Source organism: Saccoglossus kowalevskii, chromosome 17 (assembly GCF_978046115.1).
Source record: "Saccoglossus kowalevskii chromosome 17, keSacKowa6.1, whole genome shotgun sequence".
NCBI classification, from domain to species: domain Eukaryota; kingdom Metazoa; phylum Hemichordata; class Enteropneusta; family Harrimaniidae; genus Saccoglossus; species Saccoglossus kowalevskii.
Window position 1 is genome coordinate 9,140,788 of NC_140657.1, and position 23,588 is coordinate 9,164,375.

Here is a 23,588-nt window from a genome sequence, read left to right on the forward strand (position 1 = left end):
GAGGGATGCCGGGATACAAATGGCTGCCTCCATGAAAGCAACGAGTTGATCGGACGTTGATTACCATTGTATTCACTCGTTACTAGCTGCTTGATTACATAGCTACAGTCCACCAGAAAGGTAGATATTCAACGAATAGCGCTTTAGAGGTACTCTCAATTTTGGTTTATTCAATTTCACCTGTTACATTTGTATTCTTAGACTTCATATTTACGTTTGATACGATAATAACTGTTTCTATCAATTTATGTACAATGAATGAATGATAACATCACATGCAAGTGCAAAACATGTGATCAGGTTACTACCATCAGATGTGCCCCTTGATCATTCGGACAAGTGTAATACCGTATTTCCTCTGTTAGAAGCGCATCACCAATAGGAGTCATAATGCTCCAGTCAATGTCAACCCCCACCCTCTTAGTGGTGGATTTGGAAAGTATTGTTGTCAAATTTGCCAAATGCCCCATCTCGTGGGGCAAGAAAGATAGGCAAATCCCCACCCAAAACAAACCTCTCACATTTCCCCCACCAATCACCACTGGCACTGTCCACCATGCTTGCTATCCGCAGAGTACTCAATTAACGTAAACGTATGCACAGCTAGCGATGATGGGACACGAAACACGGCTGTTACCCCATCTCCACATGCACAGTTTGGCGATAAACCTTGTCTAATGCCCCACATTTTTGTTAGTATTTTTGTATACAGTTGTCTATGTTTCCTGCATCCTACATGCATGGAAAGCCATTATTTCTACATTTCTATCAAAAAAATGTGAGTAATACTAGTATACACATGCATCTGAAGTAAACTATGAGTAGTTTGCTGTACAGAAGTATCTAACAAGTTATCGGGAATAACTTTTATAGTGACATCATATTGTCCTCATTTCTAAAAATGGCTGACGCCGGAGTTACATGTGGTTTGGAGCACTAAATTCCGGGAAAAGGAACACCAAACTAATGGGTTTTGTCATGGTTTTATTTTTAAAAATAACAAAATTTGTTAATTTAATGACACTAAATGTATCAAAAATTGCTTATATACCATTGCAAAGACTAAATACCGACACAAGAAAAGCTATGGACATTAATCCTTCAGATTTACAATTTTTTCCAAAATTAATCATTTCCAGAAATATATTTTAATGACTGACTAGCGTATATATTGCAGCCAAGCACTTTATTGAAATTACTAAAATAAAACTGACGTAACCATAGAACATTGAGGCACGTGAAATGCAGAAATCCAGTTATTAGTTCATGCATGAGTTGAGTGGGATTCAAGATGGCGACATTTAGGATTTGTGTTCTGCCACTGATCAAAATAACCCAAATCACTATTCTAAGTTGAACTATTTGCAGTCTGTTGCCAGAAATTAATTGCATCATCATTAAACAATATTTTGCTAATGTTTAATCATAAATAAGCTGTTTTAGCTTTTCGTAATTTGAAAAAAAAATGGCGGCGCCTATTGACCGGAAATCTATCGTTTTCAAATTCTTAGGGTATATAGATATCTTCCATACTCTTCTATATATACAAATGTTATCTATAGAGCTCGCTTTCGGGCAGCTTTGGCTACCACAATTTGGTACAGAACATTACATTGCAAAATAAATTTATTTTTGGCAAGTGCTGGGATCATTGCGACAGGTTTATATTAACCATTGTAAAATTTGTGGTTGGCCTATTCATTTTAACAAAATTTAAAAGCGTACGTTTATTTTATATTTTCAGGTTTTTTGAAATAATATTAAATTGATTTTATCTTTATTTTATCTTTTAAAAATAATTAATATCATTAAAATAGCTTACTGTAAAATACTTTAATTTAGCTGGAATTAATTTTTGCTGAAATATCTTTTCAAGTTTTTTGTATGGAATTTTTACTGATTTTTGACGAATTGAATGTAAAATATAATAAAAGAAACTGTATTATCTTTCATAACAGCGCCCTCTATATTGTGAAGGTGATAAGAATGAATACTCATGTCATATCTTCTATCTTAGTGTTGAATAAATTTATTATTATTGTTAATATTATTACGTCCCGATAAACTTTGTAATCATGTTATCACTCATTTGCAGGTTTTATCTAAACACACATCATGTCTGATGATGAGGATTCAACACGTTTTAAACGTCAAAAAATCTATTATGGTTCCCTGGAAGGGAAAATTTCTGATGACAATGGAGGTCGTGGTGGTATGGACTTTGGTAATATTAACTTATCAGAAGGCAAGTTAGTTTTATGTTTTCATTTTTTTAAATGTTAAACTGGAATTATGTCTGAAACGTCTGGCCTTCTTTCCTTACATTTTATGATGTCCAGTCTAGACAGATTTTACTGCATAAAACTTTGCTCAGATTACCATTTGCTTTGTTCGGTCGGTGAATGGTGTCTTAACTGAACCGCTTTTCAAGTACCATCTTCCTGGACATGCACCATGTCTTGTATGAACTGCTTTATGTAAATGACCTCTGTAGACTGCACATTATTCTCCAGTTTCATTGTCGTAGACTGCTGTCACTGTATCATATTTACGCTATTAGTAGTGCATGCTCTTACGTTAATGACTCAGACATGTGTTACGTGTTAATGATCCAGTATATGAAACATACAACTATTGGTTTACATGTGCCTCTAATAAGGCAAATATGATACATGGATATGTGATCATTTGAAATTGAACGATATTAAGTCATAAAATTGATTTGTAACTTGTGTGATACCTGTTGTCTATTGCTGATAACTAGGATACATTTCTCATTGTGGTAGTATCACCCACTGACCTGAATTCTGACCGTAAGATAATTAAAGTACATAGATCTGATCTCTATTTAATGTCAAGTTCATGTGGCAATAATACAAATTTTCACTGGTGGTGCTGTTCATATATGTATCACCAGAGGTACATTACTTGGGGTTTGCAACGTGCATAGTACTGTATGGTGACATCATGTCAAGATCCCATTCAATTCTCATCTCGTAGATAGCGAGACTGATGCTATGACCTTCTGACATGACATACAATGTATATCAATGTTCAAGGTTTACAATAAAACATGCCTCACCACTATCATAGTGAAAAAATGTAATACATCGAAAATGTACAGAAAATATAGTTATCGTAATCTGTCGTATCGTGAGCAGCTATTTTGTTCCACCTGGACTTCCCAGTATCCTGGTTACCTCGGGCATGTGCATTCGCATTTTTCTGAGTTGGGAACGCTTATGCGAGAGCGAGATTGAAACAGGATCTTGGTATCATGTCACCGAAGTTGCAAACCCCAAGTAATGTACCTCTGGTATAACCTAATGCTATACCCTATGATTCATTATAAGGAAATAACAATGCATGGTCAGGGAATTATAAAAATATCAGATTTCCCCATATAAAAATCGGTTCAACTCATGCGATGTACATACTTATCAAAGCAAGAACGAAAAAAAAATTTGAATAGTGAACTGGGTATGAAAACAATTCTCAGGGTTTTTTAATGAGAATTTTCAACATAATCCTAAAATGTCTACCGGTACTCAGTATTTTCCACAAATGAAGCAGAGTTGAATAGTGGTCTCTTATCCTGTCTTGCTTTGTTTACACACAATTATGGAAGTATTTAATAGTGTGTTTTATTATCAGGTGATCATTTTGATTTTGAGGAGCACATTAATGCACAGCGTGAAGAAATGCTTGCAGAGTTTGAGCGCAGGAAAAGAGTAAGTCGTATCATTTATTCTTTTGTACATTGGATTTGGATTCATAGTCACACTTCAACCTATTCACCACCAGACTTTCTCACCCAAATTTTTCTGCCCTTTTTCCCCTCATATTTTAGTAAATGAACCCTAATTTTGAAGCCAACAGACAAAATTTGAATCAATTTTCAGTTCTTACTCAAACAAAAAATTTGCCTTGTTTTTTCCAATCTTCTGAAGGAAAGTGCATACTATAGACAGAACTATTTTGTGAATTTGTGATGAAAAGAGGGAAATGGTGGTGAAAAGATTAGAGCAAGATTTTCACCTTGTTATTAGGAGATATTGAACATCTTGATTTTAATACATATTGTATTTGATGATGTAAAATGATTCTACAAAATTTATTTTTTACATCTTGTTCTAGGCAAGGCAGATACTTGTATCCACGGACGACAGTGAAGTCAAAATAAAGTTAAGAGAGTTTGGTGAACCTATATGTAAGTATGATAGTTAGGTGAACCCATATGTAAGTATGAGAGTTAGGTGAACCCATATGTAATTATGAGAGTTAGGTGAACCCATATGTAAGTATGAGAGTTAGGTGAAACCCATATGTAAGTATGAGAGTTAGGTGAACCCATATGTAAGTATGAGAGTTAGGTGAACCCATATGTAATTATGAGAGTTAGGTGAACCCATATGTAAGTATGAGAGTTAGGTGAACCCATATGTAAGTATGAGAGTTAGGTGAACCCATATGTAATTATGAGAATTAGGTGAAACCTATATGTAAGTATGAGAGTTAGGTGAACCCATATGTAAGTATGAGAGTTAGGTGAACCCATATGTAAGTATGAGAGTTAGGTGAACCCATATGTAAGTATGAGAGTTAGGTGAACCCATATGTAAGTATGAGAGTTAGGTGAACCCATATGTAAGTATGAGAGTTAGGTGAACCCATATGTAAGTATGAGAGTTAGGTGAACCCATATGTAAGTATGAGAGTTAGGTGAACCCATAGGTAAGTATGAGAGTTAGGTGAACCCATATGTAAGTATGAGAGTTAGGTGAACCCATATGTAAGTATGAGAGTTAGGTGAACCCATATGTAAGTATGAGAGTTAGGTGAACCCATATGTAATTATGAGAGTTAGGTGAAACCCATATGTAAGTATGAGAGTTAGGTGAACCCATATGTAAGTATGAGAGTTAGGTGAACCCATATGTAAGTATGAGAGTTAGGTGAAACCTATATGTAAGTATGAGAGTTAGGTGAACCCATATGTAAGTATGAGAGTTAGGTGAACCCATATGTAATTATGAGAGTTAGGTGAATCCATATGTAAGTATGAGAGTTAGGTGAACCCATATGTAAGTATGAGAGTTAGGTGAACCCATATGTTAGTATGAGAGTTAGGTGAACCCATATGTTAGTATGAGAGTTAGGTGAAACCCATATGTTAGTATGAGAGTTAGGTGAAACCCATATGTAAGTATGAGAGTTAGGTGAACCCATATGTAAGTATGAGAGTTAGGTGAAACCTATATGTAAGTGTGAGAGTTAGGTGAACCCATATGTAATTATGAGAGTTAGGTGAACCCATATGTAAGTAGGAGAGTTAGGTGAACCCATATGTAAGTAGTAGAGTTAGGTGAACCCATATGTAAGTAGGAGAGTTAGGTGAACCCATATGTAAGTATGATAGTTAGGTGAACCCATATATAAGTGTGAGTTAGGTGAACCCATATGTAAGTGTGAGAGGTGAACCCATATGTAAGTGTGAGAGTTAGGTAAAATCATATGTAATTATGAGAGTTAGGTGAACCCATATGTAATTATGAGAGTTAGGTTAACCCATATGTAAGTGTGAGAGTTAGGTGAACCCATATGCAAGTGTGAGAGTTAGGTGAACCCATATGTAAGTATGATAGTTAGGTTAACCCATATGTAAGTATGAGAGTTAGGTGAACCCATATGTAAGTATGAGAGTTAGGTGAACCCATATGTAAGTATGAGATGTAGGTGAACCCATATGTGAGTATGAGAGTTAGGTGAACCCATATGTAAGTATGAGAGTTAGGTAAAATCATATGTAAGTGTGAGAGTTAGGTGAATCCATGTGTAAGTATGATAGTTAGGTGAACCATATGTAATTATGAGAGTTAGGTGAACTCGTATGTAAATATGAGAGTTAGGTGAATCCATATGCAAGTGTGAGAATTAGGTGAAACCATATGTAAGTATATATATAAGTATTACAAGGGTTATTTATGAAGTAATATATAATATTTATAAATCTGATGTTTAGGTCTGTTTGGAGAAGGGCCGGCAGACAGGAGAGAACGTTTGCGACAACATCTTGCCAATTTGGGAGAGGAATATGTACTGAAAGAAAAGAAAGAAGAACCACAGAAAACTGAGAAAAAGGTAATTTATGTTGTCCAATGCTTTGTATTATAAATAATGTTCAATCATTGTTAATTGTAATTAAATCATTGATAATTGAAAATCTTGTTTTTTGTGGCAGTATGAACAGAAAACGTGGTACCATGAAGGCCCAGCAAGTTTGAAACAAGCTCGATACTGGATTGCTGATTACTCACTACCAAGGTACGTATGCTGGAAGAATCATTGATACATTAAAACCATGGTTACAGGGGTTGTTTAAACCAGTACTTTGCAATTATTAACCCCAGCAATGTTTCAAGCAGTCACATTAATGACACTCATCTAAACTGATCACCAAATAAAAGCATTATTTCAGTTAACCATTTCACCACGAAACTTTCTCGCCTACATTTTTCTGTACTTTTTTCTATTATATTTATCAATATTTCTGGAAATAAACCTATATTTTGAAGCCAACAGACAAAATTTGAGTCAAGTTTCAGTTTTACTCAAAAAAATTTGGATATTTTTGTTCCAATATTCTGAAGGAAAGTGCAGACTATAAATGGGACTATTTTGTGAATTTGTGATGAAAACAGGAAACTGGCGATGAAATGGTCAAGGTTGGTCAATACAGTTTTGTAAGAACCTTTGGATGTTTTTATGTTTTGCAAATATTGCTATACAAAGTCGAATCTGAAAACAAAAATAGGGGTAACAAACCAAATGTTTTAGATAAACTTTATATTACTGTACATGAATTCAGAGTTAATACATGGAGAACAAATAAAACACAAACTGTTCAAATAGAAAGTTCTTTGAAATTATTTTGAAACACAAGTACTGTAAAATCTGTATTAGAAACCGCAGCTTCCATTAAAATGGTACAATGCAACTGAGGGCTTCTATTAGAGCATCTACACATATGAGAAATGGTGAATTTTGGTTCTCAATTCTTCAAAAAGAATGGGTGTGTCTTCTATTAGGGATGCGGCTTCAAATACAGATTTTACACTATGTATTTAAAAGTAAATAATAGGGTACATACTGATTTGTACAGAATTTTAAAGTTTTAATAGTTTGTATTTAATATATGCAATAGAACACGTTTCCATGGGGAAGCTCCTGTGTTTTCACTTCAAACACACATACAAGGTCAAGGTCTGTGGAGAAGAGATTTTCCTTGTCTTGATGTTTTTTTTGATTTTATCACAGGTGAATCATGATACAGCAATACTATGTAAACCAAATCGTATTTGGTGTAAATAATTTCCCATTGTTATGTTTACAGAGCTCAAGCTAGGCTGGAAGAGGCAAGGAAAAACAAAGCCATCCCAGATTCACAGACCAATGCAAAGCGACAAGAACTTCATAGATTCATCAGAGTAAGATGAGATTTTTGTACGGTCAACGCAACAAACCCATTCCTTTCATTTTCATAACATTTATCAATGTTAATAGTAGCTGAATCCAATCAATGAATGTTATGTCATTTTAAAATGTTCAAAATTAATGTTATGTCATTGGCCAGTAGAAACCTGTTCAATTTGAATTGTAAAATTTGAAAATATTTATAAAAATATGGGAAATGGGTTTGTTGTGTCAACAGGTTCATATATAATTCTACATTATTGTTGCATTAATGCCAGGATGTTCTATGATTATTACATATTTTATTTTATTTTCAGTCTCTTAACAACCAGTGTAGTCAGATTGGTGACACCCGACCCATATCAAGTTGTCAATTCAGTCCGGACGGTAAAATATTGGCCACTTCATCATGGTATGTACATTGTATTTGTAATTATAATGAAGTGCACCCTTTTTGGATCTTGATAAATTTGTGCAATAAAGTAAATATGGAAAAACAAAACACTTACACTCTAAAAAACAATATTTTTTTTTTGAAAATATAAAAAAAATAAGACAAATAATAGAAAAATAACTTGAATAAAATACATGTATATGGCAAATTTGTTATGATCTGTTGTAATGCTTTAAAGTCCCAATTTGTACATGTATGTCACGCTCATGGTCAACATTAACTTTATTTCATAAAATATGATGAAACATGTGATTTACTTATGAAAGGACTTTACCTAATTAATTTCATTTAATACATACAATCCAACGAAAGTGTTTTACTACTGTTCACTGATAGCATTGGCATTCTGTGAATCTCGAGTTAAATTTTTCCCCGACATCAGAAGAAGGATGGACTTATTCCTCCAGTGAAGGCCAAAGCCAATAGAAAAAAGTGTCAATGCATTGACAAATTTTATTATGAATAATACTCAATAATATAAATAATACTCTATGCTGACACAATTTCAAATTTAAATTCGTGCAGGGGGACTTTGTCATTAACTTGATGACATGATTTACTATAATTTTCGTTTAAAGGCAGCAATATTTTAGGCCATCATAATTGTTAGCAACCTCCTATATACATCACCTATAAAACAGTCAATGTTACTGTGTTTATTACAGGAGTGGTCTTTGTAAACTATGGTCTATACCAAACTGTGAACTAATTCGAACACTAAGAGGTACAGTAATAGTAGCAACGAATTTGTTGTGTTTTCAGTCTGATTCAGGTGTAGTCACCTCAAAGTGTGGTGTTTACAGTGTATCCATCTTGACAATGGAAAGTCTGATTCAGGTGTAGTCACCTCAAAGTGTGGTGTTTACAGTGTATCCATCTTGACAATGGAAAGTCTGATTCAGGTGTAGTCACCTCAAAATGTGGTGTTTACAGTGTATCCATCTTGACAATGGAAAGTCTGATTCAGGTGTAGTCACCTCAATGTGTGGTGTTTACAGTGTATCCATCTTGACAATGGAAAGTCTGATTCAGGTGTAGTCACCTCAATGTGTGGTGTTTACAGTGTATCCATCTTGACAATGGAAAGTCTGATTCAGGTGTAGTCACCTCAAAGTGTGGTGTTTACAGTGTGTCCATCTTGACAATGGAAAGTCTGATTCAGGTGTAGTCACCTCAAAGTGTGGTGTTTACAGTGTGTCCATCTTGACAATGGAAAGTCTGATTCAGGTGTAGTCACCTCAAAGTGTGGTGTTTACAGTGTATCCATCTTGACAATGGAAAGTCTGATTCAGGTGTAGTCACCTCAAAGTGTGGTGTTTACAGTGTGACCATCTTGACAATGGAAAGTCTAGTCTAATTCATGTGTAGTCACCTCAATGTGTGGTGTTTACAGTGTGTCTGTCTATGGAATGGCTCATTCAATAAATATGTTTTCTATACTATTGTACATGTAATTAATAAATGTGAAATATTTTGTGATTTTCAGGTCATAATCACAATGTTGGATGCATTGTATTTCATCCACAGGCTACCATTGGTATAGATAACTCGGCTTGTTGTATGGCGTCATGTGACGCTGATGGATCTGTTAAATTATGGTCATTAGAAAGGTGAGTTTCAACAATTTACACAATGACATTGCAATGTCAGACCCCGTCACAATGTCAGACCCCGTCACAATGTCAGACCCCGTCACAATGTCAGACCCCGTCGCAGTGTCAGACCCCGTCGCAATGTCAGACCCCGTCGCAATGTCAGACCCCGTCGCAATGTCAGACCCCGTCACAATGTCAGACCCCGTCACAATGTCAGACCCCGTCACAATGTCAGACCCCGTCACAATGTCAGACCCTGTCACAATGTCAGACCCTGTCACAATGTCAGACCCTGTCACAATGTCAGACCCCATCACAATGTCAGACCCCATCACAATGTCAGACCCCGTCACAATGTCAGACCCCGTCACAATGTCAGACCCCGTCACAATGTCAGACCCCGTCGCAATGTCAGACCCCGTCGCAATGTCAGACTCCATTACAATGTCAGACCCCATCACAATGTCAGACCCCATCACAATGTCAGACCCTGTGACAATGTCAGACCCCGTCGCAATGTCAGACCCCGTCGCAATGTCAGACTCCATTACAATGTCAGACCCCATCACAATGTCAGACCCCATCACAATGTCAGACCCTGTGACAATGTCAGACCCTGTGACAATGTCAGACCCTGTGACAATGTCAGACTCCATCACAATGTCAGACCCAATCACAATGTCAGGCCCCATCACAATGTCAGGCCCCATCACAATGTCAGACTCCGTCACAATGTCAGACTCCGTCACAATGTCAGACCCCGTCGCAATGTCAGACCCCGTCGCAATGTCAGACTCCGTCGCAATGTCAGACTCCATTACAATGTCAGACCCCATCACAATGTCAGACCCCATCACAATGTCAGACCCCATCACAATGTCAGACCCTGTGAGATTGTCAGACCCTGTGACAATGTCAGACTCTATCACAATGTCAGACTCCATCACAATGTCAGACCCCATCACAATGTCAGGCCCCATCACAATGTCAGGCCCTGTCACAATGTCAGACTCCGTCACAATGTCAGACCCCGTCACAATGTAAGACCCCGTCACAATGTCAGACCCGGTCACAATGTCAGACCCCGTCACAATGTCAGACCCCGTCACAATGTCAGCTCCCATCACAATGTCAGTTCCCATCACAATGTCAGGCCCCATCACAATGTCAGGCCCCGTCACAATGTCAGACTCCGTCACAATGTCAGACCCCGTCACAATGTCAGACCCCGTCACAATGTCAGACCCGGTCACAATGTCAGACCCCGTCACAATGTCAGACCCCGTCACAATGTCAGCTCCCATCACAATGTCAGTTCCCATCACAATGTCAACTCCCATCACAATGTCAACTCCCACTCGTGTCCTGGTATTTTCTTGGGGGTCACAAACATTTTTCGCACAAGACATGAATGTCATAGTCCCTGTTATTAGTCCCTGTTCGGACGAAGTCCGAAAACAGGGACTTATAATTCGGTCTCCGTCTGTGCGTCCGTCCGGAGTCATATCTCAGAATCCCTTGGACTGAATCCGTTCATTCTTTGCATGTGCCTAGTACTTTATCTGAGACATATGCACATGCAGTGGTTTAGCGATTCGATTCAAAATGGCCGACTGGCAGCCATCTTGTTTTTTGAAAATTTTGTATTTTGGACATGCTTTGTCAGTTTTCATTCAAATTTGGTACATAGATTATACATTTTAGGATACATGTCCATGACGATTTATTTCACAATTGGATCAAAGATGGCCGACTGGCAGCCATCTTGTTTTTTGAAAATGTTGTATTTTGGACATGCTTTGTCGGTTTTCATTCAAATTTAGTACATCGATCATACATGTTAGGATACATGTTCCCGACCATCCGTGAGTTCCTGAGTCTGTCCGTCCGTTCGTGCGTCAGTCTGTCAATAGTAATATTTCAGAATCCTGTGGATTGATTCCGTTCATTCTTTGCATGTGCCTAGTACCTTATGTGGGACATATGCACATGCAGTGGTTTTGCGATTCGATTCAAAATGGCGTCCTGGCAGCCATCTTGTATTTAAAAAATGTTGTATTTTGGACATGCTTTGTCAGTTGTCATTCAAACTTGGTACATAGATTATACATGTTACGTTACATGTCCAGTACTATTTATTTCGCAATTGGATCAAAGATGGTCGACTGGCAGGCTCTTGTTTTGTTTTTTTATGCGGTATCTTGGAAGTGCTCTGTCAGTTTTCATTCAAATTTGGCACATACATGTACTTTATACATGTTAGGATGCATGTCCATAACAATTTGTTTCAAAATCTGGTCAAGGATGGCCGATTGTCAGCAATCTGACTTTTTGGCCTTACCGGTACTACTATATTTCCACAATTTATGTACCATTTTCATTCGTATTTGGCACATACATCATACATATCAGTGTGTTTCATAATCAGATCAAAGATGGCCAAATAACGGCTGTTTTTATTTTTGACCATATTACTACTACTCTGAACACGTGTTTTGATGTAAATAAACAATATGCTGTATATACCACTTGTTTTTTGTAATTTGATTCAATATGACTGCCCAATGTCCAATTCTTGTGTAAAAGCACTAAATCATAATTTTTTTACAAATCCATCTCCTATTAATGGTTTCAATCTAATCTCAATGACTTCATCAGCATCAAATTGATATGTCAGATCACAAAATTTGGGACGGGGACGGTGTCATTAGCAATGACTTGTTTAATTATAAAATACTCATGTTAAAATAATATATAGAACATCTGCAAACAGTTGAATTAATATGTACTCTATGTGGGTACAACTCATCATAAAGTGATTTCCCTTAATCTGATAACTGAAAACTTTCATTGACTGGGGTCTAAAATTTCAGAGTACACAAGTGCAACCAAACTATGTCTCATACATGCTGAACAAACTGCATTCATAAATCTGAGTAAACCTTGATGTGCCTTTGATAACAACTTGACTTCTTCGTTAATTCAGGTCTTTGTATATTACCAGGACCTGGGTTTGTTTCAGTATGACCACTATAATTCCCATCAAAATGTAGCCCTGACACCCCTCTACAGTTTCCACTGAGATTGGTAATGGTACGACCCATCTGTCACTGATTCAGATCAAGGTCATGATATCACTAAAAACCCTAGCATTACAATCTAAGCTAATTATTCTGAGCATGCTTAGTGGTGCTGGTGGAGGTAGTTTTTGGAAAAAATCATGAAAAAGACCCACTTAGAATTTTCAGATCTGGAAAAAAAATTACGTGCATATTCGGCAGGGACCTGTTCATCAACCTGCCAAATTTCATCGATATCTGCTGCAGAATTTCTGAGAAAATGTTAGAGACGTCACAGACGGAAATGGGAAATAAATATATTTATATAGTTTGTACAACTATTTAGCCAAAGAAGTAAACTACAAGTGTAGTGTTATGCATACTAATGAATGTTTGATTGATTTCAGTGATGAACCAGTGGCTGATATTGAAGGACATACACAGAGAGTAACCCAAGTACAATACCATCCATCAGGAAGATTCCTTGGTACCACATGGTAAACTAAAACTTCTATTTATACTATTGGGTTAAAATTGCATTCCCACTTTGCAAATATGTGAAACATCAATCCCAGAAAAGCCTGAAAGTATAAAATATTTTAAAATAATGCTGTTTTAGGGAAAAATATGAGATACTCTCATTTCATTTCGATTGTCCTTGAGTGTTTTATTTTTTATACCTACCTTGGTACAATTGTGCCGTTCACATTAGTGATCTCAGTATGTGTCGAAATTTGGGGCCGTGTCGGCATTTGTTGGTCGGGACTGAGTTGGTCCTGACCATGTAACGTGAATGCAACTGCTGTTACACTCTTGGCAAACATAATGGATTACAAATGGTTGTCACATGCCAAGACCCTATTATGTGAATGTAGCAAATTTAAGGTAGAGATGCAGTTAACCTGACAGGTATTTTAATTAGTTAATTAGGAAACCAAGATGACCTCACATATTCACAAACTATATATTTTCGGAAAGCTTATTGTATGAATTTTAAAATTTTGTTAGTATTTTTTTTCTATGGACACTGTAGTTTGAAATATGCACAAAAATGTGCTTTTTTGGTCAAAAGTGATTTTAAAAAAATTAGCTTCTAAACCATGCTTCTGTTTCCTGTCAAAATTGGTTTATGGGTACATCTGTTTACTATGATGGAAGTGTCGTCTTGAAAACTGTCTACCAGTTGTCAATTTTGCAGGGCAGCAGCTCAAATTTCACTACTTCAAGTTTATGCATAAATTAACACTCAGGCTAGTTGTCTGTACGATTGTTGTAACACTGTTCAACCAAAAACAATGCCCCGTCGGCGTTTTGAAGATAAACACATTGTCAATCATTTGTGAAAATTTCAAAACAAAAGGTCAAAGCGTCTAGGAGCTATTTTTTTAAAGTTCTGGGATGTGTACTAAAAAGAAGCTGAGATACTTGCTAATTTGCATAACAATTCACTCAGTAAGAAGTTTGCTAATGCTCATCATTAAAATGGCTGTAACAGTTCCAAATTTAAATGTATTATCGTTTTGTTAAATATAGTGCATAATAGGGAGATCCCGTCATTTCTTTTTTTCACCATGTTTCTTTTTTATTATTTATGTACAGCCTTGCTAAATCTTGCTAAGCATTCAAAAGAGAGAATGTTTTCATCTGTTATCTATATTTTAAAATCGTTTTTTGAGTATGTTCCACTATTCACAATTCTACAAAATTTTAACAGTCTATAGCCAAGACTGATTGGATAATAAAAAGCAAAAAAAAAAAAATTCACTCCAAAGTGCCCACGAACCTGCATCTTAACCTTAAGTGACCTTCAAGGACAAACAAAGCCCCTCACTCAGTCAATGTCTGTTGTTTACAAATCTAGCTTAATTTAAGTGGTTCTCTTAAATTAATATTCTGTAGTTAAGTTCTTCATTACCCATCTCAACATTTGACGATGTATATATTGGGCAGTGGATATTACTGCACAGGTTTGTAAAGTAGGAATGTAACTTTAAGGAAGGACTTGGCTAACTAGTGAAAATGCAAAAAATTTAAAAACATGACTTGATATTTTGCTGAGTGAAAGGTACTATCAAATAAATGACAAAAACACATACAATTTGTAAGTACTTGAACTTTTTTCCATGCTTTGACTTTGTGATTTGTTTATGGTATTAACAAATCAACTGCTAAGAGTCTCCATGGATAGTCATGGATAGCCGGTTGTATGTAGTTTAAAAAAGCTCCTGCAGGCAAAGTGTTGAGTGTTTAGCAGCCATTTTGAATTGAAAATTGATCAAAATACATACAATTAGATTCATAATTCAAAAACTTTTTTTTTTATTTGGAACTCAAAGGAAATAATCTTCATGAGCAATTAGCCATGTTCATTCTTTCACTGTTAGGAACATTATTTGTAATATAGTGTGATAGTCTGTGATGAGATGAACCAGTCGTTGGGTCGCACTTTCCATGTGCGTGTCCTACGAAGCTAAATGTAAGCCAGGTCTGGACCGTGCATTCACTGTATGTGGATATGTAAACATATAATGTGATCATTTCTAGCTATGACAGTTCATGGAGACTTTGGGATCTTGAAGTACAGGAAGAAATTCTACATCAGGAAGGTCACAGTAAACCGGCGTACTGCATGTCATTTCAATGTGATGGTTCTTTAGTTGCCACAGGGTAAGTATTGATTAGCATTTAATTAGGATTTACAAATGTTTCCATGGCCTTGACGAAGACAAAATCGTGATCAACAACACGACAACCATGGACCATGAAGCAGGTTTGTGTCCAGATGTTTTTTACTTATTCTTTCTGTACCAGTAAACGACATTTTAATGAAAAAGAGTTTGAATCAAGTCACATACCTGAATGGTCCGAAGAAATGATCTTCAGCAAGTATTGTTGTATAAAATAAGCACTCTTGAACTCAATGAGTTGTTGAATAAAAATTGTTATACAATAACATTTTGCTCCTCTTTATTTATTTATTTATTAAAATTTCTTAAATTATCAACTCACACTGTTTATTAGTCCCCGTCCGTCCGGAGTCGTATCTCAGAATCCCTTGGACCGATTCCGTTCATTCTTTGCATGTGGTTAGTACTTTATTTGGGACATATGCACATGCAGTGGTTTAGCGATTCGATTCAAAATGGCCGACTGGCAGCCATCTTGTTTTCTGAAAATGTTGTATTTTGGACATGTTTTGTCAGTTTTCATTCAAATTTGGTACATAGATTATACATGTTAGGATACATGTCCATGACGATTTATTTCACAATTGGATCAAAGATGGTCGACTGGCAGGCATCTTGTTTTGTTTTTTTATGCGGTATCTTGGAAGTGCTTTGTCAGTTTTCATTCAAATTTGGCACATACATGTACTTTATACATGTTAGGATGCATGTCCATGACAATTTGTATCAAAATCTGGTCAAGGATGGCAGATTGACAGCAATCTGACTTTTTGGCCTTACCGGTACTACTATATTTCCACAATTTATGTACCATTTTCATTCGTATTTGGCACATACATAATACATATCAGTGTGTTTCATAATCAGATCAAAGATGGCCAAATAAGGGCTGTTTTAATTTTTGGCCATATTACTGCTACATGGAACACGTGTTTTGATGTAAAAAAACAATATGTTGTATACACCACTTGGAACTCAAGTTTCAAGGATACGCTCGCGACAACCACCCCCGCTTTAATATGACAAGCACAAAGAGAACTTTCAAAAATTTAACGGGGACTGTGTCATTTTCAATGACTTGTATTCCATGTTATACCAAAGATTATACGATAAGGGAATGCAACTTTTATAAACTAGCTAATCATATTTTGTGTGATTTGCATGTGTGCAGAATGTGTGAACACTTGTCAGTATAAAATATGGAAAAAAGAAATGAGCACGGTTAAATAACTGTATTCAAGGTACTCTGCAAATACACAAAAAAATAATCACCCTATCAGCATTTCTTTCACAGCCTCATTCATTTATAATTTTAGAAAGTTTGTGATCATCTCATTATTTGTGTGACTTCACAGATGTGATCTTCATCTCATATCACACGAGTTGCTGACCCTTACTTATATACCCTTGATTACACTTCATAAACAGTCACTGGATATGATGATGTGACAGTTATATCATTTGAAGTACTGAATACTTATACCTAGAAGTACCGGTATATATCAGAAAAAACTGATTGCTGTTGTCCAACAACCAAAAGCTGTAATCTATTTGTAACATGTTCTAAAAAGTCATTTATGTGTACTTCTACTGGTAATCGTGAAAATACGCTATTGAAAAACTACCCATGTAGTGATTAAATGGATATGTCTGCTGTAGATTCTTGGTATGCGGTTACATGGTACATGTATAAAAGCCTTGTGTTGCTTCACTGTGTGTTTAACCTAGCAAATAGACTTGTACATATTTAATTTACTGAATGAACATTTATACATGTATTTGCATTTAGCATGAAATAATCACATACGTTGAATACGCATTTGAAACCTTGCTTGTAATCAAAGTGTTATGAGTATGTGTAGGAACACTCTATTTGAGTGTTGTTATTTGAAGTAAAATACTGAAACCATGTTAGATTGGGAGTTGTTATTTAATGCTAATGTGTGGATGTGCGGATTTTAATTGCAGATGTATGTATAATGTTGGTACTGCTTAGTCAACAAAATCATGTTAAAATATTTGTCATTTCCTGTTGTACAGTAAAAATCACTGCAGTTCAATAATTGGATTGTACACCATTTGTATTTTTAATATTTACATGAGCCAAAATAGACATAAGACGTACGTACATAAAGAAAATTATTTGTAATAAACATGATTGATGTTGATTACTCTAAATGCAAGAAGTCACACTATTCATGGCCAGTTTCTAATAAACATGTGCAAACCAAAAGATGTTTATTAATAAAATATTATTTGATAAACTAATTAATTGTTGCAGTAAATTAATAAACAAAACAAAACATTGCTCAGGTTGAATTGTCAAGCCGAATCAAGTTCTGCAGTAAGTTTTTGCACCAAAAGTGGTCAATGTTATGACCATTTTGCTCCCTTATTTATTATTTTAGTTGAGCTTTAAACAAAAATGTGAAACTTACATTTTCTGTATCTTGAATCACCTGTCATTAATACAGCATTTACTGATATCGCTTTTTGTTTTCAGTGGTTTAGATTCATTTGGTAGGATGTGGGATTTGAGAACTGGACGTTGTATAATGTTTATGGAAGGTCATCTTAAAGGAGTACTTAGTATTGATATATCACCTAATGGGTAAGTAACTTTATGTTATAACACAGTTAGTCTGAAACTATCCATCTGATTGGCTGAAGCACAGTCCCTCTATCATAGTGTGACTTCTATCATAGAGGGACTGTGGCTGAAGCAAGGGCTTGTATCTGGCACGAGAAGACCTGTGATTCTGGCCCGCAACTGAGTGGCTTGAATATCTACTGAATCAAGAACTCTTGATTTGACACTGTTCATAGTTATTGCAGGTGTATGTTCAACTGATTAAAACAGGGAAATCTAGTAAAAGTACTAGTACAAATTATTATTCCCAAAAGTGTTAATATACATAAACTTTCTTTGACGAATGTGTGCATTCATTGCAGCACAGCGTTTGAATTGAACACGTGAGACCATTGCCACGTCCGTCGTTGCCACTTGCCGGGCATGTTGTCTTTTATGTAAATCAAACATAAATTCAAAGAATCACAACCAAAAACATTGTATTTTTTATGTGCAGATTTAGTGTATTACCACAAGTTTGTTGAAATATACAAGAATTGTTCATTTTCTTATGCGTCTAATTGTATGCTCTACAGAGTGTGAATGTGAATACAAAATCTTGAATGCGCACAGCGTGTAAATTCTAACCTCAAAATTTATTAGAATGCCAGTTTTAGAAAAGACTTTCTGGGTGTTTTGTTTGTATTAGTATATTCACTGGATTTTATTTTCACTAAATCAACCCTTCGGTGAAAATAAAGTATTTTACAGTACATGTACAGGTGTATGTTATCACAAATAAATATTTATTAAGTAATCAGTGCAAAGTGGACATATTTACAATAAATATTCAAATTTCTTGCTCTTAGTTACCACATAGCAACAGGTAGTGAAGACAACACAGTGAAAATATGGGATGTTCGTCAGAGGAAATGCATTTACACCATACCAGCACATACCAGTCTTGTATCTAGAGTCAAGTTTCAAAGTAAGTTGGGTCAAGTGTGTACTATTCAGTCTGTCTGCTTGTCTTGTATACTTGAAATGTTAAAGTTACATAATTCAAAAGATTTCTGATCAGTAATGGGAGTGTGGTGCCCACAAAGTTCACTTCACTTCATATGTCATCCACCTAGCTACAGGTAGCAAAAGTTGTGCATTATCAAAAGATCATTTACAATGTTAAGTATAGGTTAGATCATAGTCACAGAGGAGCATGATTTACCGACTTAGCACTGGCCAATCAGCTCGAGAAACAATTGGTATTAGCCAATCAAATCATAACATTTTAGTACATTATGTTACATTTTATCAAAATGTTGCAACGATGGCCTACGTGCTGCCAGAAGTGTCAGTTGAATGAACTAGATGTTTTCTGTAACTCAATGGATACTTTGTATCTGATCTTGGTGTTATAAATAAATTGTGATGAAAATCCTTTGTTTTCTTGCGTTTTTTCAGCCGTGATCTAAGTGAATTTGTGGTGAAATAGAACCACACTTTATCACGACTCTAATTGGTCGAGGGCTGTTTGCCATGTGTTAATTATATGTAAATTATGTCACATGGGATTCATATTGAAAATATTCACAAGAGATAGAAAGTCAGCAATATGAGAGAATACAAAGTTATACTAACCTTCGAATAATGATTTTTGTGAGTTTGTGTTCCTATCATGTGCAGGACAGAATGATTCCATGGTATTGTTACTATGGTACTACTACAATAGTTTTAACAAAATCATTTTTTTTTTTATTTCAGAAAGTAATGGTGATTTTCTGATCACTTCTTCCTATGATAACACTGCCAAGGTATAGTTTATAACTTACATTTATCTAATAATAGCAGACAACTATGTACCATAACATGGGAGCAATCTGTAAATATACAATGTATGCTGATACAGATACTGCAAATGTCACTTGTTTGTATCTGAGTTTGACATCAGCCTCAGATTTGGTGTCCAACAATGTAGATTCTGTTATCTGTGACAAAGATTTGATTCTGTCATCACTAAGAAATTATGATTACTTGTACCTGTGTACTGCCCAGCTACCAGTGTACTGTCCAGCTACCAGTGTACTGTCCAGCTACCAGTGTACTGCCCAGCTACCAGTGTACTGCCCAGCTACCAGTGTACTGCCCAGCTACCTGTGTACTGCCCGGCTACCTGCGTACTGCCCGGCTACCTGCGTACTGCCCAGCTACCTGCGTACTGCCCAGCTACCAGTGTACTGCCCGGCTACCAGTGTACTGCCCGGCTACCTGCGTACTGCCCGGCTACCTGCGTACTGTCCAGCTACCAGTGTACTGTCCAGCTACCAGTGTACTGCCCAGCTACCAGTGTACTGCCCAGCTACATGTACCTGTGTACTGCCCGGCTACCTGTGTACTGCCCGGCTACCAGTGTACTGCCCGGCTACCAGTGTACTGCCCGGCTACCAGTGTACTGCCCGGCTACCAGTGTACTGCCCGGCTACCAGTGTACTGCCCGGCTACCAGTGTACTGCCCGGCTACCTGCGTACTGCCCGGCTACCTGCGTACTGCCCGGCTACCTGCGTACTGCCCGGCTACCAGCGTACTGCCCGGCTACCAGCGTACTGCCCGGCTACCAGCGTACTGCCCGGCTACCAGCGTACTGCCCGGCTACCTGCGTACTGCCCGGCTACCAGCGTACTGCCCAGCTACCAGCGTACTGCCCGGCTACCAGCGTACTGCCCACCAATCACCAAAATGTATCTTTTTCTTCTCTTATTAGGTATGGTCCCATCCTGGATGGTCGCCATTGATGACATTAGCGGGTCATGAGGGCAAAGTAATGGGGGTTGATGTGTCACCCAATGGACAACATATTGTTACGTCTTCATGGGATAGAACTTTTAAGCTATGGGCCACAGACTAAGTAGACTATTACTGACACACTCTCTCTCAGTGAGACTATTCATAATTGGCTGTTATAATGGAAATCAGCTGTGTCAGTTGTAATGGACATGAATATTACATCACTATTCTCTATTGCATACACATCTGTCCTCATCACTGAAAAAATTCCATTCACTCCCACTACCAGATTTTCTCCCACTAAAATTGTGGTTTGATGTAACTTGTAAGTTTTTGATGTAAAATTTTCTCAAATTACTATCAAACAAATATGATGATGTCTTTGGATGACATCAAAAGCATTTGGTGTCTGATAGATTTTTTACGAGGTTCTTTGTTTCAAACAAACAAGTAATTAAACAAAAACAAAAGAGTCACAGACGTATTTTTTCAGGCAGTAAAATAACAAATCACTAAAAGTTAGACCACAACATTGTTACAGTTTATGGTTGAAACCATGGTTACACATCTGGGCACATTGTCAAGTGCATTTGACGCATTTCATTCTCTGAGCAACATTCTGTAGTTACATGTACATCATTCCCATTTTTAGCTAATCAATGCAAACGTTAAAAACACTACTAACATTGTTAAACATGTAATAGGAAGCATCTACTATTATGAACTACTAGGAATTGCTATTGAAAGAAGACATTTTATTTTTTATGATAATGACTACAACTACAGCTGTTAAAATTATTTTGACTGACATTTAACTTCACTATATGATGCTGGATTTTAAGTTCCCAAATTTGCCTGAGAAACATAGTTATATTGTACACATTCACATAGATTCAATCAGAGGTACATTACTTGGGGTTTGTAACTACGGTGACATGATACCAAGATCCCGTCACAATCTCGCTCTCGCATAAACGTTCCAACTCAGAAAAAATGCGAATGCGCATGCCCGAGGTAACTAGGATACTGGGATGTCCAGGTGGATCAAAATAGCTGCCCACGATATGACGGATTACGAGAACTATATTTTCTGTACATTTTCGATGTATTACATTTTTCACTATGATAGTGACAAGAAAAGTTTATTTTTTTCATTACAAACCTTGAACATTGATATTCGTCATGTCAGAAGGGTGTAGCCTCAGTCTCGCTATCTACGAGAAGAGACTTGAATGGGATCTTGACATGATGTCACCATACAGTACTATGCGAGTTGCAAACCCCAAGTAATGTACCTCTGATTCAATATAGTGTTTTTTACTTATCAATGAAAATAGTGAAATTAAAACCCAGTGGATATATCTTAGTAGTCAAAGGATTATTTTATTACAGTGAATTCCATGAAGGCATAAATGCTTTATATGAAAATTCATAAAATATTCATTAAACATTCATTCAAATCAAAAGAATTTGATTTAATGGCCTTAGAAGCGTTTCGGTCACACCATTACCCATGAGTCTTTGCAGATTTGCTTCAATCATTGGCTGATTTAGTGCCATGCATCTATTAATGTGTTGGTCAAAGTTGTTTTCAACCATCATTTGAAATTTATTAAACATTTCTGAATATTTTATACAAAAAAAAAAAAATTTGCCTTCATGAAATTCAATGTATGCATCTTAGCATATTTTTTTTTTATAAAATAAATAAATAAATAAAATATTTGTATTTGAATGTCTGATGGTCTGTGACACATTATAGCTGTAATCTGATTAAAATCTGATATAGCTAAAGGCTAAATTTAAATTTTTATATTTTTTGTTCATTTATTAATATATTTTTTTTTATGTTCTTGGTGTTATTTTTTACATATAAAAAAAAAACTTAACAGCAAGTAAAACAAACAAAATATTCAAAAATAACTGTAAAATACTCTGTAAAATTGAAGCATATACCTACATCTGATTGCATATACCCTGGTAGTTGTTGCATTCATAAACACATTTTAAGTCACTGGACATTGTGGGCTATAATTGCTGTCTAGGTATACTGTAATGGGGCTGACAATCTAGGTATACTGTAATGGGGCTGACAATCTAGGTATACTGTAATGGGGCTGACAATCTAGGTATACTGTAATGGGGCTGACAATCTAGGTATACTGTAATGGGGCTGACAATCTAGGTATACTGTAATGGGGCTGACAATCTAGGTATACTGTAATGGGGCTGACAATCTAGGTATACTGTAATGGGGCTGACAATCTAGGTATACTGTAATGAGGCTGACAAATCTAATGATAAGACACAATTTATCATTTAAAGGAGAAGTCAACAAGTAAATATGGTAAAAGTAAACAAATTATGTTGAAAATAATAATGATGTGACGTGACCCTGTTTTTTACAACTGAAAGGATTTAAATCAGAACATGAAATGAATGACATGATGTATAATGTTGTTGTACAGTTTCATCATGATCAGTCAATGCATATTGATACATATATATATATGTATGTGCCAAGATGGACAACAGATGTCTATGTATAACTGACATCTGGATCCTGAATGGCAGGAATCCTTGGTTATGATGAATTTTAACATTACAATGGCCGCCATTCAGCCATCGTGAATCTGATGGTCAAACAAATGTATTTGCGACAATATGTATGAAGTTTATATAAAGTTTAAACAAGATAGCATGCCATAAATACAGTGTTGGAAGACGGTTGATTCATCCCAATTCACATTCGTCCCAAATTTGATTTTGTCCCAAGTCGATTCATTCCAGGAGTTTATTGGTCCAGAACTGGATTCGTCCAACAAGTTCATTTGTTCCAAATTCATTTAGTCCTATTTGTTTAGTTAGCCTAATATGTGCGACAAGATCCTAACAACAAACTGTATCTAACCGTTGCCATGCAAGCACTCATTGTGCATACAACAGCATCCTGAAGGATGAACATTAGA

At 36.2% G+C, this 23,588-nt stretch overlaps 1 protein-coding gene across 1 annotated transcript; it reads left to right on the forward strand.

The window, feature by feature from the left end:
• LOC100368011 (U4/U6 small nuclear ribonucleoprotein Prp4-like) lies at positions 1-22,426 on the forward strand. Its single transcript, XM_085492530.1, has 16 exons — positions 1-149; positions 2,096-2,245; positions 3,655-3,731; positions 4,138-4,210; positions 6,023-6,141; positions 6,242-6,324; positions 7,394-7,487; positions 7,791-7,885; positions 8,593-8,651; positions 9,414-9,537; positions 12,989-13,078; positions 15,126-15,248; positions 17,772-17,879; positions 18,707-18,825; positions 19,599-19,648; positions 20,597-22,426. The coding sequence occupies exons 2-16, from the start codon at positions 2,116-2,118 to the stop codon at positions 20,738-20,740; spliced, it is 1,488 nt and encodes a 495-aa protein (XP_085348656.1). The 5' UTR covers positions 1-149; positions 2,096-2,115; the 3' UTR covers positions 20,741-22,426.
• The last annotated feature ends 1,162 nt before the right edge of the window (positions 22,427-23,588 follow it).